General features: G+C 45.5%; 1 protein-coding gene across 13 annotated transcripts in view; it reads left to right on the top strand.

Annotated features, from left to right (window-relative positions):
• The window catches only part of HTR2C (5-hydroxytryptamine receptor 2C), a 435,189-nt gene extending 419,421 nt beyond the window's left edge, over nucleotides 1-15,768 (top strand). For 8 of the 13 annotated variants that reach the window (XM_043492300.1, XM_043492297.1, XM_038416390.2 and 5 more), the window contains one exon: nucleotides 13,242-15,766. In XM_043492300.1, coding sequence (XP_043348235.1) covers nucleotides 13,242-14,074 — 833 coding nt within the window. In that variant the 3' untranslated portion in view covers nucleotides 14,075-15,766. Of the gene's footprint in view, nucleotides 1-13,241 lie in introns of all 13 variants that reach the window. The other 5 variants (XM_038416392.2, XM_038416394.2, XM_043492304.1 and 2 more) reach the window with 1 other exon arrangement.
• The last annotated feature ends 3,951 nt before the right edge of the window (nucleotides 15,769-19,719 follow it).

Raw genomic sequence — 19,719 nt, 5'->3', positions numbered from 1 at the left:
CACTTTGTAAGTTCTGGCCATGGATCTACAGATAATGATGTTGCATGTTTGAATTTATAGTTTATAATAATGATCCAAGGTTGTCAAATAACAGGCTCAAATGGAATTTAATCAAAGATTATCAGTCAAAGATTATTACCACATTATACAGAAAGAAAATATACATTACCACTCTTTATGTAGGGTGAAGAGCTGGCCCGTTTCCTTCTTCTGTAGTTGGTGGGATGCTGACAGTTTTCATTCCCAGTCTAATTCCCCAAACCTCTTGCCTTTGATAGGGTGAGACACACAGCAGTTCCTTTTTGAAGGGAAAAATTACTTTCTCGAGATGTGTACTGTTTTCAGTATCTTATTTTACCTCATTACTTATGGAATTTCTTTCTGGTGTCTGCCGGCTCCCTGTTCTCACTCAGTGGCTGTATGTCAGAGTCATGCCACATCTTTCCAGTTGATTTTAGTACAGAGAAGCGTCTCACTTGCAGTTGTATGTAGAAAATGAGCAGGATGCAGAAAAGCTCTAAATACATTATGTTGTTCTGTTGCTGCGAGGTGGGAAAAAGCACAAACAAGGTAATATTATTCAAAAAGAACTTGCCTATTGGAATCCTGAAGTGGATTTACACACTGCTGCAAGAATACATTGAGCTTTTCAATTCTCCAAATTTGAGGCCTGATCATGTCCTTGTATAGGTCAATGAAGTTTTCCCCTCAGTAAGGACTGAGACAAAATTGAAAGAGAACTTCAGGATTTGAGCCAATGTTAGGATCCCAAAACTCAGTGTACTACAGACTTTCACATCAGCAATGTTATTTTGTGTTAGACCAATACTCCCTTAAATCCAACTTCACACTCACTGCACTTATTGTCCTTTGTCCTGATCACACTGACTGATAACAGAAATGCAGTTTGAGTTTTCTTGTTACCTTACTTATTGGTGCCAACAGAGCTGTTTGTGAGAGTGGGCACGACCGTCAGCAGTGTGGGTTTGTGGGAATTCTCCCTGAGGCCCTGTTCTCCATTAGGTCAAAGCTTCTCAGATGTAGTGGACAGTGGCAGCCACAGGAGGCCAGTTGCGGCTCCCTGATCCTGTAGTGAAACAGCAGGCCTTCTTCCTGTGGAAGATCATCCAGCCTCTTGGTAGGTATGAGTTTTTCTGTTTCTCTAGCTTCACTAACCCAGCGTATTAATAATAGCAACAAAACTACATGTCACCCATTTGCTCTGTTCCAGTTGAGACTCAATGCTGTTCTTCTTTATCCATCCCTCATTCCAGTTTCAGAAGAATCTTGGTTAAACAGCTTGCCTTGCTGGCAATCTCTCAACCTGCCTGTTTGCGCGACACCACTTCAGACTGGCATAAGGACAATTGAGGTCTCTTGCACTGCATGAGAACAAAGTCATTGGCACCTCCTGCACATATTCTGCATAGCAGGTAGCAGCTGTGACTTCTCTTTGGCATCCTGACATTATGTCTTAATGAGCCGCAGACCTCCACATGTCTTGTTGATGTAGTATTAATAGTGAACATCATGGTTTTTTACCATTTCAGGATGATCTCTTGCCAAGCAAAGCTTCTGTGGATTGAAAACATAACAAATAACTAAAGAAAAACAAAACACAGTCAGGTGTGTAGTCAAGTATGGCTGTGGTGTGACATGGACTATGTTAAAACAAGATCCGTCTCCGTGATTCACACACTATGTTATGCTTTAGGCTTTAGATCGGTATCCTGTTCATCTATGCAATAAAGCATTCACCTTTAAAAAAGATTTCATACCCACATTTAACTGTCTTGGTGTTGCATCTTTTTTTATCACAGATTTATTTATAGCAATATGAAAAATTACATCTAAAGGAACAGGTAAAAGTACATGCTTATCTCACCTTAAGCGACATTCCACTGTATTTTATAATAGTCTCCTCTTGAGGGCCTTCCATCCTTACTCATGCTGAGTAGAACTTTACTCTGCAAGTTGTTCCAATGAAGTCATCTTGTAGGCCTCTAGGTAGCATATCAAAGCCCTATTGATCTCAGTAGGATTAATCATGGAGTAAGGTGGGTACTTGATCTGGGTAACACTGGCAGAATGGGGCCCCAAGGGTAAAGGCAATTGTATTTTTTATTCAGAAGTTTTCCAGCTCATAAGACCAGGTTACACATAAAAGTAAAGGGCAGGGTAGTTGAACTTGATATATTTGCCCTTCATATTTTCACGTTTCATGCTTTTAGAATAAGTTTGCTATACTTGGATTTGCTTTGAATTTATGCCATGAGGTGTCTTTAATAACTTTCTCGGCAAGGACTTCTTTATGGTAGGGATGGCTGGATCTGGGAAACAGCTCATATGGACCCTTCATGCCCTGCAGAGTTCTAGTTACTCCTCTGGGATGCTGCACACACATGAATCTGTTTTCATACTTGAGCCCTAAGTTAGCAATCAGAGCTGAGGACATGTTACAAGGAAAAATCTGGCAAAAAATATGGCTAACGGGCAGGATGACAGATGGGAAGTCTAAATGTGTTACTGGGCCTTTACCCAACCCTTTTAATCAGGGTAGGCTGTTCCTGGGTGTGGCTCATGATTTGGAGACAAGAGAGTCGTTAACAAACACCAGAGCTGTCAGTATGAAAACAAGGGCTAAACAGGTACATTTCACCTCGTCAAAAGCAGAAAATCTCCTGCACAATCCTGCCTGGAAATGCTCCTTCTGTGGGAGGCATAATACTAGTATTACTGACAAAGTGAAGTGACGGCATATTAATGAAAGCTCATACAGGGCGTTCGCACACACCCCAGATCTGGAGGAAAACAGTACTGTTATTTCTGTCATGAGAATGACTATGGACAAGAAGTATCTGTTTGACCCTCACTGTGGCCAAAAGTCTTTGCTCAGCTTCCCATGCCGGGTGAGAGCTGTTGTGTTAATTTAGACGGAATAAATGGGCCAAAGGTGTTTATGTCACCCAGTCGCTTTCCAACATTAAACAGTGTTAAATGAGGTTTGGCATGCAGAGAGCTCAGCCTGCTTAACACCACGGCAAACACACCATTACAAATCCTTTCAACCTTTTATTACAGATACAGAAAAGAAGAAAATACTGTGAAAGCCTTTGAAATGTAAAGCATTGAATGAGGCTTTCCTTTCCACAGCACTCCTCATTTCCTTACCCTTTAGCTGAAGAAAGCTCTGGCAAGGAACCCCCACTCCTTGTCTGACAGGCTCTTTGATGGTGATAGCTGTCCTGTTGGGAGATGAGAAGAAGGTAGTTGAGATTGCCTGGAACTGTTGTTATTAAGTCTCCATTTCATCCCAGGTGGTGTTTGGGATTCAGCTTGACCTGGTAGGGGCCCCTCTCGCTGGCCCGGTCTGATCAGGACATTTCTCAGGATCAGGCTGACAAGAAGCCCCAGGGTCCCAGGAGGAAGTGCCGGTGGCAGCCAGGATGGTGACGCTCACTCCAGTAGCCTCTGTCTCTTATTCCCTATTTTCCCCTCAAAGTCTCTTTCTGTAAGGGCCCCACAAGGGGGTGATAGATGGAATAGCCCATCCCCTTGTTATTTTGTTCACCACTTAGGCCTACTTTCCAACACCCAAATTTTGGTTCACTGATTTCCAGACCCACATTTTCTTGTCCATGAAGCCTGATCTTAACATGGTCCTGGAGGCCTTTTTGTTGAGACAAATTTAGTCTGTCTCCCTTTTGTGTCTTTTCCCATCAATATTTGTTATTATCGGTTAGTGTAACATCTCATGAACTTTCACATACTTTTTTACAGTTCAGCTCACAATTAGAGTAAGTTTGTAAGCCCAATTAGCACATAACTGACACAAATCGGTGCATCTCCATTAAAGTCATTAGAGCTTCATCGATTTGCATCAGGTGAAAATGTGGCCTCAGGCAGTCTCTTGTCTCCAGTATTCTGTAATACTGACTGCTAACAGAGACCTTCATGGGAATTCTGCACACAGAGGACTTGTTCCTCAGCTGCTGTAGATGGGCACAGCTCCGTTGTCTACAGTGAGGCTATGCAGACATATCCCAGCTTAAGATCTGGCCCAAAGATAGCGGAATATTTGAGTCAAGGACTGAAAAGCAGATACAGGTTCAGGATTTCATCCTAAAAGGAGCTCTGCTCCAATACACTGGCCAATTAAAAAAAAAAGACGTCACCCTCATGATGTCTTCATTAAATCCTCTCACAGACCCGCTCCTTAATGATAACCACTTGTCTTCAGCTGATTGGCACCCAGTGACAGAATTCTAACGAGACAGGAAACCTTGTGTCTGCAGAAAACCAAAGTAAAATGTAATTCATGAAAATAACAAATGTGGTGCACAGAAAAGAGGTGACAGCAACCTGAAAGTGGATTGATGTGCTCCTGAGCCTGAAATGACAGGGCTTTGTTAAACTGTGTGACGGAGCTCTTCTTTGGAGTCCTAAGAGATGATGGAGGTGGCATTAGCACCCCCAAGTGTCTCTGACACTATGTTACTCTACACTTTTTTGCTTGCAGAGTAGGGCTGGGCTTGCGGTTGTCATACTGGAGTGGGACTCAGGAGATCAGAGTTCAATTCCTGCATTGGTTACAGATCCTTTGTGTGACCTTGCATAAGTGGTTTATTTCTGTGCCTTAGTTCCCTATCTGTGAAAACCAGATATTACCTTTCCCCCAGCCTTTGTCTCTCTTATCTATTATTGCTCTGCTACAGTTAGGGTCGAGACAGGCTCTCTCTTTAAAGCTTGACTCTTCTAAGTGCTCTGAAGTCTGCACAGTTACTTAGATAGTCTTGAAAGTTTGTGTGCCTCTTGGAGGTGAAGGGTTTGGTCAGTGATCCAAATTTGGGGCTGTTTCAACAGGGGGTTCCTGAGATCTTGCCCCCTCCCCGGGAAAAACCCAGATTTCTGAAAAGTTGAAATTGCATTTTGGAAATGCATTTTTGCATACAGCTAGAGATCAAACCAGGGCTGAGATCACCACACCAGGGTTTCAAAAGCGTGAGTCACCCCAGCAGAGTGCATGTCACCCACTAGCCTTTGGGGGAAATCAGATTGCAATGTTATTTGAAGAAGTGTTTACTCCTCCGTAGGCACACTAGCAAGAATTTCTGGGGCTCACACACCTTCTGGATTACACAGGGGCATATGCAGAGAAAGAGAGAGAGAGAGAGAGAGAGAGAGAGACCATGCGTGTTGAAAGGCAGCTAAAATTCACAGTTGTGCAGCTCTGAGAGACTGTTCTGGTCATTGAATCTGAGTCTCACACAGGCACTGTGAGTTCATATTCCACCCAGAGCAGAAATCTGAACGTCGACAAGAGAGGTGTGTTGCTCCAATCTGCCTCTGTCCAAGGAGGTACTTTAGTTTGGAGAAATGGAGTCTGAGAACAGCAGACTATTCAGAAGGCACTGAAAGGATTTTTAAAAAGAAAATAAATTACACATGCCAATGCTAGCTGGAGTGGAGATGATTGGTGGTGGAAGTCTGGAGAGGGGTTGAGGGTAGTGCAGGGAGAGGGAGAAGCGGGGATGGATGGTAAGAGAGAGGTTTGGGGGCCAGCTGGGGGAATGGGGGATGCAGGACACTGGGCAGGGAGGCATGAGGTTGAGCGACAAGGGGGCTGGGGGAAATAGGGGTAGAGGCACCAGTCAGCTCTACGTTCCCCTCCCACATATGTGCCATGATCTGGGGGAGGCTCAGCTCATCTATGGAGGTTGAAACCCCCCACTCCTTGACCTCTGTTACTTGAGTTGGGATATGGGGGGGCTTGTTATTCTAGGAGGAGCCTATCTCCCTACTCCACCCCCAACCCACGTGTACAGGATCTGGGTGAGCAGTGCAGAATGGGCATGCTCGTTGCATATCACAGGCTCTCCAGCTCTGGGGAGGGAGGAAGGGAACATGCACTGACACTGAATGGAGTAGTGCCCACATCTGCCGACTGCTGTTTCAGGCTGTGTTCATCTTCTTGAGGTTCATCTCCATCTCATTCAGCTGGGATTATCCCCACTTCACCCCTTGCTGAGCATGCTGTGGGGAAGGAGAGATGTGAGGGGCCAAGCAGCACACAGAATACAGCTCCTTTTCAGAAAACTGTGGTGGCTCTAAAAAGAGACTTTGGGTTCTCTCGTCATGCCTGGGAGGATAGCTGGATTTCAAGGCTGGGTCCAGTTGGAAATCTAGGTACACTGCCACATAGGCACATCCAGGACACGTCCCTGCCCCCCCCCCCCAACGTGGCGTGGAGAGAAGTATGGACAAAATAGTACAGTGGGGCCAGCTGGGAGGATGGGCAGACAGGGAGGGACAAGGCTGGTTGGTGGGGCTGTGTGGAGGAGATGGGTATAAGGCCAGGATCAGTAGTCCACTCAGCTTCCATGCTAGCTACCCCTGCTACAATGAGCACTAGCTCCAACCAACACATTTTCTTTTGGTTCAAAACACTAGGAAATTAAATGGCAAAAAACTTTGTTAGCGCTCATAGATTCCAAGGCCACAAGAGACCATTGTGATCATCTAGTTTGAGCTCCTGTATAGCACAGGATAGACATCTGCCCCCAGATCATTATTCCTGGAACAGATCTTTTCAAAGAAAACCCAATCCAAAATTGCTTTTGACTCAGTTGGGTTTTGTTGTCTGCTCACAGTGAGAGACTTTGTCACATTACATTTTCAATGGTAGATGTACATTTGGGCATTTTTTACAAGACTATCTCTGGATCAGATAATAAAATATTTTACAAATATGTGTTTGAGGTCCCTTGTGCGTTTGTTTTATAAATTGAGACTATGCTATGAGGAGTGCCTGCCCTCTGTGACCGCCACGGCATCAGCAACATTCAGAGAACTGAGCTGCTGGCTTGAGAATACCTTAAAAGATGACAAGAAACAGGTATTAAGACTACAACTGTAATTGAATTTGTTGTCCAAAGGGTCTTGCTCCATCTCCCTTTCCTCCTGCTCTCCCTGTGCCAAAGAGAAGATGCAAAAATCTGAAAGCAGGGGGCGCAGGAAGACTATCCTACTGGTCTTTCCACTGTGTGCTGCTCTGAAATGAGACTTCCCCCTCAGAGGCCACTTGGCTAACGACGCATTGAGCACCCCCATAGTGGGTTGGTTAGAAATTGTCGTGTGACCTGTTGCGTGCCAGTCAGCTCCAGGAAAGGAAAAGGCTGCCTTCAAGTCTACTACATAATAGTTATTTTTTTGCATTGCTCTAGTGCCTTTGGGCCCCAATCATGGACCCAGCACCCCATTGTGCTAGGCACTGTATAAACACAGAACAAAAAGATGGACCCTCTCTTGAAGAGCTACAAAGGGTTCTTAGTAAACTTGTACATTTTGCCAGATTTGGGGAGAATGATGTGTTACGAGCGTACCTTTAGGAAAATTGCTGTCAATTAGGTCAGGCTTGGGTCATTGGAGTTAGCTGGAAAAGGCTCCACAGAATTAAGACCATCCCTTCATAAGCTCAGCACATTGAATCAAACCGATTGTCCTTCAGTAAAAAGAAAAGGAGTACTTGTGGTACCTTAGAGACTAACAAATTTATTAGAGCATAAGCTTTCGTGAGCTACAGCTCACAAGTACTCCTTTTCTTTTTGCGAATACAGACTAACACGGCTGCTACTCTGAAACCTGTCCTTCAGTAAGGATGTCCGCTGATTCTACACTGGATCATAGGTGAAAGGCTCAGAAGAAGGGTCTGTGGCTATTGTCTGACAGACCAACTGACTGAGAAGTGAAAGAATTGAGCTGTCATAAGCATAACCAGCTGTAGGCCTCTCTCATCTTGGCTAGTTTGGGACTCAACGTCATTACATTCCTGGTAGTAAGCTATGCTTTCCTTCTCCAGTAGTGTCTCTCTAGTTGTTATCCAGTGAATATCGTAATGCAAACAGTTAAAGTACATTAAGTCACACGAGTCATGTGAAAAATCAGTGTAATTTAGAAAACACTTGCAGGGGGAAGTAATCTGCTCCTGGTCTATACATGCAGCAGATTGGCTCCCTCTGCACTAGGTGGCCTGCCAAGGGGTGGAGTCAGGGCCCTGCCCAGCTGTGCAGGTTGGGGAGTAGCAACCTCCTATGGCTTCTCTCCTCTGTCTGTGAGGGGCAAGGCAGGAAGACGACTCAGGACAAGTCCCAGTCTTGCCCTCATAAGTTCTGTTCCTGTGGTCACAGCTCAGCTAAGTGTAACATACGGTTTCCATATATGTTCTACTGGCCATGCCATGGATGGGGGAGGGAGAGGCAGCCAAAGACAACCCTCAGATTGCAAAGATGGGTGATGGAGAGGATGGCTGTGGTCAGGAGAAAGGGGGGGAGGAGGAGGAGGAGGAGGAGGATGTCTTGGCCACTCCCAGAAGGTGAGTCCTGAGTAAGAGGCAGATTTAGAGGTGGCCCCTGATTGTGCTACAGAACAGGCGTAGGAGTGGCCCATCTAGGTACCCTCGAAAATACGCCTCTGGTCCTCATCCTGGTCTCAGTCCCTGGGTTGTGAATAAGGAACAGCTCCAGTCAAGCACTGGTACACAAAGACTGAATGAGATCAGAATTATGCCTGACAATGCAGGGCTAGCTGGTCAAACCACCACCCAGAGGGTAACAGGAGCTGGATGTTTCTCCCAAGGAGACAACCGAGTAGCTCAGATGGTACTACAGGCTGGAGGGAGGACTGTTTGGGGATGAAAACTCTTACAGCCCGAAAGAGGTTATCTGTTAATAATGGGGCAATGTTTGGGATACAGGGTGTTTCTTATCTTAACTGAACGGTTTCACCCACTCCCTAATAGAAACCTACTCTCCTGTCGCTCTGTAACACACTCCTAGAGACTAGCCAAGTGCACTCCCGTATCAGAGATCTGATGGCGAGCGTTCTCCTGCCCACTTGCATCCACAGTGTCCGTGAGTCAAAGGATCTGCCTGTGCTGCACAGTAAAAGTGCTGCAGTCCTGGGGCTTGAGACAGACGGGGAGAGAGGAGCACGCCGTAAAACCTCGAAACCAGGACAGCAAGGTTTGATTAAAGCAAGGAATTTATGTGGAAACGTTTGCATATTTTAGTCAACTTCTAAAGATCTTTGCTGTCAGTCTTTGGAAAGCTCCAGTATTCTCCATGCTGCAGTTATCGTGTTCATTGGATTTTTCTAACCTTTCTTCTTCAAAGTCAATGAATAAGTGCCCTCCTAGAAATTGGAATCTGTCATAATCCCAAGCTTTCTGAATCATCTGCCATCTCTGACCACTGTGGAGTATCAAGAGAGTGCATGTGAAATGGATTAAGAACTGGCTAATGGACAGATTTCAAAAAATCATTGTCCATAAGGAATCATCCTCAAATGAGGGTGTTTCTAGTGGGGTTCTGCAGGGATCGGTTCTAGGCCTGATGCTATATAAGATTTTCAGCAGTGATCTAGAACGAAATATCAAATAAAATGTTCAGATGAGACAGAGACTGGCGGAGTGGTGGTAAATAATGATGAGGACAGGGCAGTCAGTCAGAGCTATCTGGATCGCTTGGCAAGCAGGGCCCACTCACACACAGTGTGTTTTAATATAGCCCCGTGCAAAGTTCTACATCTAGGAACAAAGAACTCAGGCCATCCCTCAGAATGGGGGACTGTATCCTGGAAAGCAGGGACTCTGAGACGGATGATGGGGTCATAGTGGCCTGAACATGAGTTCCCAGGGTGATGCTGGGGTGGGTTGTATACAGAGGGGAATAGGGAGTCACAGCAGGGAGGTAATTTTACTTCTGTACACGGCACTGGTGAGACCGATCCTGGAACACTGAGTCCAGGTCCGGTGCCCACATCTGAAAAAGGATGTTGAAAAACTGAAGAGGGAACAGAAAAGAATCACAAAAATGATTCGAGGGCTGGAGAAGATGCCTGACAATGAGAGACTTAAGGAGCTTAATCTAATTAACCTATCGACAGGAAGAGTGAGAGGTAATGTAAAGTGTGTTGATATCTTCCTGGGGAGAAGATACCGGGTACTAAAGGGCTCTTTAGTCTAGCAGAGAAAGGCAGAACACGAACACGTGGCTGGAAGCTGAAGCCAGAGAATTTCAAATTACAAACTGGGAACAAATGTTTAACAATGGCGGTGATTAACCACTGGAACAAACTCCCCAGGGAAGTGGTGGCCTCTCCATCTCTTGGTACTTTCAGATGAAGACAGGCTCCCTTTCTGGAAGATATGTTTTAATCAGACACTGAGCTCAATACAGGGATAAGCAGGTGACATTTAATGGCCTGTGTTACACAGGTGGTCAGACTAGATGAGATAATGGTTCCTTCTGGCTTTAAAATCTGACTCACTTCTGACCCTGGACATCTCAAGCTCTGAAATCGAGTGTGATACTGGCACCAGTTCCTAAGTCATTTCCTTTCCCCTTCTCAGAACAGAGATTTTTCCTTTCCCTGCCATCAAATGGTTCCTGCAACAACGGGCTTTGCTGCATCACAAAATTAAATATTCACCTCTTATTAAGAAATATGACTCGGATCAGATGCATCCAGAGTAGAACATACATGTCAGCCATCGTAATTTAGGTATGTTTAAGTTAATTTTCTTAGATGTGAAAGTTACAAACATTGTTTTTAGAAGTGCAACAGATCTGCCTGACCCATCCTGTTTGCCAAACAATCATTCTTCAGGGAAACAGCATTTCCCAAGAAGAATTCTTTAAAACTTTTTTCACAAACATTTTTTACTTGCAGTTATCAATATCAAAATAGGACTGCAGTTATTTTTTCACAGAGCTATCTGCTTTGACTTAAAATTTAAATACAGGATATAAATATATTCCTGATTCATGGCAGTGTGACTGAGAAGGGACTTGGGTTCCATAATATTCAAAAGCATTGCCTATTTATGTGATCATAATGACACCTTGAATGTTCATCTAATCACTGTGGGCTAAATCCAACCCTGGTGGAACTCCATTGAACTCAGTGAAGTTGCACCATGCTTGAATTTGGCCCCATGTTATTTTCTGAATACAGTGGGCTTGTTTCTTACTAACAACTTGTAGCAAAAAATCTATTGAGACATGCACTATCCCAGTGGTATTCCGATATAACTCCATTGATTTCATTTGGATTACTCATGTGTGGAAGGGCTGCCCAGTAATTGTTAAACAACTGAACCAAGAAGCTAAGAAGTTGTTTTTTAGTAGCAGAATGTTAAATGGACTTGAGAGGATTAAGGTTGTCATAGTTAAGGTGAGAGAGGAGGCAATTACATTGTTGAAGACAAGAGATGATGAGAACCTGGATGTGGACTTTGGCAGTCTGCAGAGAGAGAGAGAGCTGGATCATGGAGATGTAGCTCAGGACAATGAAGAAAAAGCGTTAGGTATGTGAAGCATTTATAGGCTTTTCAGCAGAAATTCCCTCAAAGTTCTCAGATGAATTCTTCAGGATCCTGGAAGTCACCTAGCAAAGGCAGGAAAAGAACACCATGCTTAATAGCACATTTAGCTTTCTGCTTTAAGATTTTGGACTTCTAAACATGACACAAGACAATGGATATGTAATTTATATACAAAGGTCTTGGTATTGCAAAGTGTTTCCCCCCTTGATTATAATCACCCAGTAAGATGATACTGTAACAGTGTAAACCTAGGTTTCAGAGTAGCAGCCGTGTTAGTCTGTATTCGCAAAAAGAAAAGGAGTACTTGTGCCACAAGTACTCCTTTTCTTCTAGTGTAAACCTAGGGTGAGCTCGCTGGTGATCTAAACACTTAACTAGGAGCAGCAGGGTGTGGCTTAGCAGCCACGAGCAGACGGCTTCAGCACATATTTCATCAATTATTGATCTTTTCAGTGTTCCCTGAGATTATTCAGCACTTGCAACCCTTCCCTGCTTGGTATCGTCTGTGCACTTTACAAGTGTACTCTTCATGCCATTATCAAAATCGAAATCATTTATGGGTGCGGAGAGCACGGGAAACCCCCTTGGCAAATAGGGGGATTCCCGTAATTTTGTCAGCAGACCCAGTAGTGGGGGAAGTTGGAAGATGCACCCTAGTAAAATTTAATTTATTCATTTAAAGTCGGCTTCCCATCTCAGCCAAAAGCCTTATTTGTGTGCCTCTGACTTCAGCTCTGAGACTGGCCCATTCACAACTGTCCCTCTCCTTCCCCCCTTCGCTGGCACCAGGAGGCTGGGGTTACCTCCACCCTTACCATTCTCACCGTGCATACCTCCCATGGCAGCCAGTACACAGCAGTAGCCTGTTGCATTCTGGGTCCCACGGACAGGAATCAGACAGACACCATTTGATGCAGACCTCCTTATTAGACTTCGCAATTGCTTTACTCTAAGGCCTCGGACAAGATTGCCTGTATAGTGACTGCCATGCATACGCTGCAGATAGCACAGAGAGACAGAGGTGTGCAGCTTACAGAGACCCCCTGCCCTCCTTTAACAAACACAAACAAGACGCTTGATCCTGAGAGGTGCTGAGCACCCACAGCTACCACTGAGGTCAGCTCCTTTCAGGATGAAACCAGAAAATAGCATGTGCTTCCCCCAGAGCACTAGGAAGAACGGGGCTGGTTTTCTCTCACAATCATTGCACTATTGGTCAACGGTTTGGCCACACAGACTTGCTGGCTGTCCCTTTCTTGTATTTGGCCTGGGTCTGCCTCAGAAATTCAGAGCATCTGCCCTACACTTGTGATCTCAACGTCTTCCCCAAACCTGGGTGCCAGCCTGAGTACAGCAAAGCTCATTGGTGTCGTAAATAGCCACCTTGTCTACCGCCACGACAGCGTCTGCGGGTCGGAATTGACGTGAGAAATAAGAGCCCGGGAACGGAGTTACACTGAAACCCTGGGGAGGTGATTCATTGCAGGGCATCGGCGTGGAGTCCAGTTGGCCTGCACCATGTGCCAAGACCCAGGTCTTTCCGGGGGCTGTGCTGCCACCTAGTGGGGTTGACCGTTACAACAGGTGTTCTTGTTCCTCCTGGGGATACCGAAGTGAGCTGCAGCTCACGAAAGCTTATGCTCAAATAAATTTGTTGGTCTCTAAGGTGCCACAAGTCCTCCTGTTCTTTTTGCGGATACAGACTAACACGGCTGCTACTCTGAAACCTGACTTCTCTTTGGAACAGCTCTAGGCACTGGGTGAAATGCGCTGTGTGAGAGATACGAATCATTTACACACGCTCTCCGGAGTCCTTGTATGCTTTAGTAACAGTCTGCTTTCACTCTCTCTTTTCTAGGGATATCCCTGCCCATCCCAGTCATAGGATTGCAGGATGACTCCAGGATGTTTGTGAATGGGAGCTGCGTTCTGAATGATGAGAACTTTGTCCTTATTGGGTCCTTTGTGGCATTCTTTATCCCGCTCATCATCATGGTGATCTCATACTGCCTGACGGTCCAGGTGCTGCAGAAGCAAGCAACGGTGTTCATGTACGGCGAGGTGCCCAAGCAGCGAAGGAGCAGCATGAGCTGCCTCAAAAAAGAAAACAACACAGAGAACATCTCAATGCTCCAGAACCACGAGGCGGCCTCCCACTTGAACTCTCCCATAAATAAGGAAGCTGTGCTCTTTCGGAAAGGGACCATGCAGTCTATCAACAACGAGCGCAGAGCCTCCAAGGTCCTGGGCATTGTCTTCTTTTTGTTTCTTATCCTGTGGTGTCCATTTTTCATCACTAACATCATGTCTGTTCTTTGCAAGGAAGCCTGTGATGAGAGCCTCCTGGGCGAACTCATGGATGTGTTTGTTTGGGTTGGTTACATTTGTTCTGGGATTAACCCCCTGGTGTACACGCTCTTCAATAAAACCTATCGCAGGGCTTTTGCCAACTACATCTGCTGCCAGTACAAGCCCAATAAAAATTCGACGCTGCGACAAAACCAGTGTCTGAATGTCGCTTCCACAGCTTCATATGGGAAAGACCTTACTTTAAATAGCTACCGAAATGGCAATGAACTCAACAGCGTGGAGTTGGATGAAACTGAGGAGGGCTTAGAAATGCAACCGGGGACTTCAGAGCTGTCAATAAACAGCCGCAATGTTGTAAGTGAAAGGGTGAGCTGTGTGTAATCGAGTCACACCCGTGGCTCTGCCCCTGAAATATACCTATGTAAAAATGTGTGTGTCACTCAAAGAACAATGTAAATACTGCATCCTGAACAAAGCTTTTTTAAAAAAATTCATCTTTCCAGCCCAGTGCTTTAAATCTTACATACACTGCAGTGAGGTTTAAAGTTCTATATTTACTGTTGCTACTAGATCAAAAATATCTGGTATTTTGCTTACATCATGGACAAAATGCTGACATTTTCTTCCAGCGTATGAACAAAAATGCTGAATACTTACTCAGGTGGCATTTGCTGGAGTCCAGAGTGGCCCATTCATAGTTATAGATCAAGGAAAACTTTTTTAAGTTGACAGTAAATATATACTTTAACTCCTCACCCATGTTATGTGCCATGCAACAGTGTAACACCGAATCTTACCAGAATCCTGGACGGGATCCCTCAGCTAAAGCATAGCAGTATTGCAATGGAACAGATGGCTAACCAGACTGGTCACATGGGGGTCGGGCTGGGTGACATAGTGGGGCAGTGCCCCACCTTTCATGCTGGAGAGCTGTTTTCAGTTCTGATTTCCCACTTCGATTTTACAGTCCTGGCCTTTCAGGATCATTTGATCCTGGGATCCTGAAATCTCTTACTGGTTTAGAAAGGCGACATTAAAACCAGCAAACTCTCTTGACCCTTTCTTTGTAAACAGAGTGTCTCTGACTCTGCCCTGAACCCTAAAAATAACCAGATGCAGAACTAACAGTGGGCCAGGCTCTGATCTGCTTTCACGTGCATGTTGTCTGATGGACTCCAATGTGGTGGCTCACATGAGAAAGGTGAACGGAGTTTGGCTCAGTGTCTGGCTCTGAAGCAACTGTTAGCAATTGAACTCCTGTTCAGATCTTTTACACCACACTAGTGCAGGGAAGAGTTGCAAGCAAAGTCTCTTATTTATAGCTGCTAGATCAGCCTACTGTCCTTCACTTGCTGCTGGGTCAGGTTGTTTGCTTTGAGTGGATTCATTGGACTCAGGTCATTTGCTTTACCTCAGGAAGTGGGCTTTGGTTTCATTAGCGCTCTCAGTTTCATCTTTCCTAGCCTCTTGCTCTCACCAGTCTCACATTTCCTTGTTCATTCACACGTTAGTTTTCTCGGCAGCCTGAGACTGGCAGTGTCCCAGTTCTGGAGCCAGCATTGCTGTTTTCTGCACACCCTGCCACCACAACCCAGACTTCGTGCTTGTGTTGGGAGGGCTGCTATTTCCTTATGCCTTAGACTGTGAGCCTCCCCAAGGGCGAAAGAACCTTCCCAGCACTGTGCGTCCAGGTGCATCAGAGTAAGCAAGGCCATTGCTTGTTCCATCCCAGGAACGGGCTAAGCACATCAGCCCACTTGGTATAAACGAACAGTAAGCGACTGGCCCCAGGAGCTACGAGGAAGTAGGCGAGGAACTGTAACTCGGGTGAGGGTCTGGAGCACAGTGCTGCTTGGGGTGATGCAATTAATGCACCACCCCTTGCTCCGAACTCTGCATCATGCCAGAGCTAGCCTTTAGCCCAGGGGTGGGTAAACTATGGGCCAGACCCGGCCCCTCAGGGCTTTGGATCCGGCCCACAGGATTGCCACCCGCATGGTGCCACGAGCCCTGCTCCACTCCCGGAAGTGGCTGGCACCACATCTCTGCGGCCCCGGGGGAGCGGGGGCAAAGGGCTCTGCACACTGCCCTCGCCTGTAGGCCCCCCCCCCGCAGCTCCCATTGGCCAGGTACTTCAGGGGAGGTACCCACAAGCAAGGTCAGCACGTGGAGCCCTCTGTCTTCCCCCCGCCCCTCCCCAGGGGCTGCAGGGACGTGGTGCCGGCTGCTTCTGAGAGCGGTGTGGGGCCAGGGAGCCTGCCCTGGCCCCACTGCGTGCCGCTGCCACCCAGGAGCAGCTCCAGATAAGTGGCACCAGGCTGGAACCCACACCCCAAACCCCTCCTGCACCTCACACCCCAACCTCCTGCCCTGAGCCCCCTTCCCACGCGCCACACTCCCTCCTGCACCCCAACCCCCTGCCCCAGCCCTACATTCATGGCCCTGCATGCAATTTCCCCACCCAGAAGTTGCCCTCGGGCCAAAAAGTTTGCCCACCCCTGCTTTAGCGGCTTATATCTTCATTAACTAATTAATAAATGTAACAACATCCCTGTAAAGTAGGTGCCTTTGGAGTGACTGGCAGTCTCTGCTTATGAAAAGCCCGAGAATAGCAAGGTTGATGCATGTCAAGGATGAGTTGCATTTGACTAATGTGAACTGGTTTTACTGTAAGCTTGTCATATTCATAGGTACCAACTGGAACCACAAAGGAAGTGCAGAATGGAGCTGTTGCTTTAGTGAAGGGGTTACACTGTTGAATTGCACTTGACAGCAGTTATTGCATTGTGGCCCTTAAAGGATTCCACAGCCACAGCGTGATCCGCCTCTGCATTATTCCAGTTTGACTCTGGTGCAATCCCACTGAAGTCCCTGGGCCTGATTCTCCACTCATTCATGTCACTGTAAATTTGCAGTTCTTCCACTGCCATCAACAGAGTGACATTGGCATAGGACCAGAGTGCCACTGTGGTGAATCTCATGCTTTGCAGGAAGGCAGCATGCACACATGCAGCATGTATTCTGCAGCTACGCAGGCACTGGCCTGAATGTTCAGTATGTCTTGCTCATGCGTCCATGCGTATTTCTACGATGTCATTGTAGCTGGTAGAAGAGGGACTGGACAATGACACCACTTCCCTCCTCAGGTGGCTACCCTTTTCTCTAGCTCAGGTTTGAAATACTGCAAGTGCAGGAGGAGATCAGAACTGTTTTTTTTTTCCTTTTGTCGAGTATTTTTGCAGGGCGAATTCACAGCACATCTTTTCCAAAAATAAACCTCTCTATCTAGATTTTTTAAAAAGCAACCACAGACTTTAAAAGTACTAGCAATAAGTTGAATAATACTAGCTTATAGCACATGTATAAACAGTTCATATGTCATGGCATGCTAGTATTTAGCAGAGTCCACATGCAGGGATCATTCTTGATTAGGAACCTTCCATCCTGTTCATGCAAGTACAGTAGTTATGATACAAAGGGAACCTCCTGTATTTGGATGTAAATACTGAGAATTGAACATAGACGCCACAATACTTTTATAAATGTTTAAAAAAAGAGACTTTCACCCTGAGACTTGTACCTCCGGTGACCATTGCTACTTAGCTGAAACATTTGGATGTATATTACCTGTTCAGATAAACGTACGAGAGGACAGCCTTATGACCCCCACATTCCCTCCCTGCCAGCAGATGGGAACATTTTTGTGAATGGTTGAATGCTGTCACCTCCCGACTTCTTTCTGGTCATTCACCCCAAGGGTTTTGTGATGCTGCTATTAATTTATTAAAGAAACTTTGTTGGTTTAATAATTCTTATTTAATTATTTTCATGGACTTTTGACAAGAAAATATTCACTTAGTTTTTTTGGGTAGGGTACATTTTAATTGGGGATGGGGAGAGGAGAGAAGAAAACAAATATCAGCAGAATATATTTAATTTTTTTCTTACATTCCTATGGCTGTGGCACAGTAACTTAAGCCAAGGTAAAGGTAAATCAGCAACAGTTCCATTAACATTGCCAAGGGGAATAAACACACTGATCTTAGCACCTCTCATTTTCCAAAGCAGATGGGAGAGATGCAGTCTTTTCTTTGAGATCAAATGGTGTGACACTGCAATTGAACAGTTTCACTGATTAGGTTTCAGAAGACTTTGGGGACAGTCTTCCTGGGGCCTTGCCTGCACGCTGTTGTGAGACAAGCTTCAACCTGCAGCTTTCATGTTGGAATCGTCTAAATGGGAACCAATAAGTCCACTTCACACACAAGCAATGCTGTTCAGCTGTGCCACTGGTACAAGAGGCTAGCCCTGTTAAGACAGAAATTCCCTTAATGCTGACTATCCGCCATTCTGCTTCATGGGTCTGTGTCCCTTCACTGCTGTCCTGGGCTGCCATAAGATGCCAGTGTTTTACAGGTTTCAGAGTAGCAGCCGTGTTAGTCTGTATTCGCAAAAAGAAAAGGAGTACTTGTGGCACCTTAGAGACTAACAAATTTATTTGAGCATAAGCTTTCGTGAGCTACAGGCATCCGATGAAGTGAGCTGTAGCTCACAAAAGCTTATGCTCAAATAAATTTGTGAGTGTTTTACACAGAGCCTTACACGCAGGGTCCAGCTACTCTGGCGCTGGAAGGACAATTTCCAGCATGGGTAGACACAGCCGTGCTAGGTTGAGCAGAGCTAGTACTGACATGTCTATGGCAGGTCAATTACATCTCCCACTCCAGTGGAGACATGCCCATGAGTTATCTGGTCCCTGTCATTGCACTTACTCAAGGTTATTAAATGCTCTGACTAGATCCCACTAATGCTTATTCTGAGCAGGACACTGCTAAGAATTCATGTTACCTTCTCGTTGGGTCCCAAATGTTTAATGCTTTGGGAGCTAAGGACCAGGTCATACAAATGTTGATTCACACAAGAGAGGAGCAGTTACTCAGCCCCATTATATTCTAAAGAAAAGAAATGACACAGCAAGCAGACCCTCCCTTATAGAAAGATCCTTTCTGTGAGAGCTACCGAGGGGTGCTTTACATTAACTAGCCCCTAGACAGAACTTTTTATAACCAAAATCATCACTCACTGACGTGCCAAGAGCAGTGACTATCCCAGGGTGAAGATGTAAATGTCTCGTCACCCCTGCAGAAAAATTTCACCTGCCGGGACTGCCCCTGATCATTGCAACACCAGGTACATAGTAAAACACCAAGAATCTCATTTGACTATAGTTCCTTTCTGAAAACAGTAAGAGGCAGCTTGACCAGCAAGAGCTTATGAATGTCGTTGTTGCTTTTACCACAGAGATTTTTCATTGCATCAACCTGGAGAAATGGTCTGAAGTAAATAAGATAAAATTCAACGAGGAAAAATGCCAAGTATTCCACTTAGGAAGGATCAATCAGTTACACACATACAAAATGGGAAATGACTGCCTAGGAAGGAGGACTGCGAAAAGGGACCTGGGGGTCACAGTGGACCACAAGCTAAATAGGAGTCAACAGTGTAACACTGTTGCAAAAAAAAGCAAACATCATTCTGGGATGTATTAGCCAGGAGTGTTGTAAGCAAGACATGAGACATAATTCTTCTGCACTACTTTGTACTGAATAGGCCTGAATTGGAGTATTGTGTCCAGTTCTGGGTGCCACATTTCAGGAAGGATGTGGACAAATTGGAGAAAGTCCAGAGGAAAGCAACAAAAATTATTAAAGGCCTGAAAAACATAACCTATGAGGGAAGATTGAAAAAAACTGGGTTGGTTTAGTCTGGAAAAGAGAAGACTGAGAGAACATGGTAACAGTTTTCAAGTACATAAAAAGTTGTAACAAGGAGGCAGGTTTTTCTTAACCTCTGACAATAGGACAAGAAGCAATGGGCTTAAATTGCAGCCAGGGCGGTTTAGGTTGGACATTAGGAAAAGCTTCTTAACTGTCAGGGTGGTTAAGCACTGGAGTAAATTGTCTAGGGAGGTGGTGGAATCTCCATCATTGGGGATTTTTAAGAGCAGGTTGGACAAACACCTGTCA

The sequence above is a fragment of the Dermochelys coriacea genome, chromosome 9, assembly GCF_009764565.3.
Source record: "Dermochelys coriacea isolate rDerCor1 chromosome 9, rDerCor1.pri.v4, whole genome shotgun sequence".
NCBI lineage: Eukaryota > Metazoa > Chordata > Testudines > Dermochelyidae > Dermochelys > Dermochelys coriacea.
The sequence above is the reverse complement of the archived record's forward strand: the minus strand, read 5'-3'. Positions and strand labels throughout refer to the sequence as shown.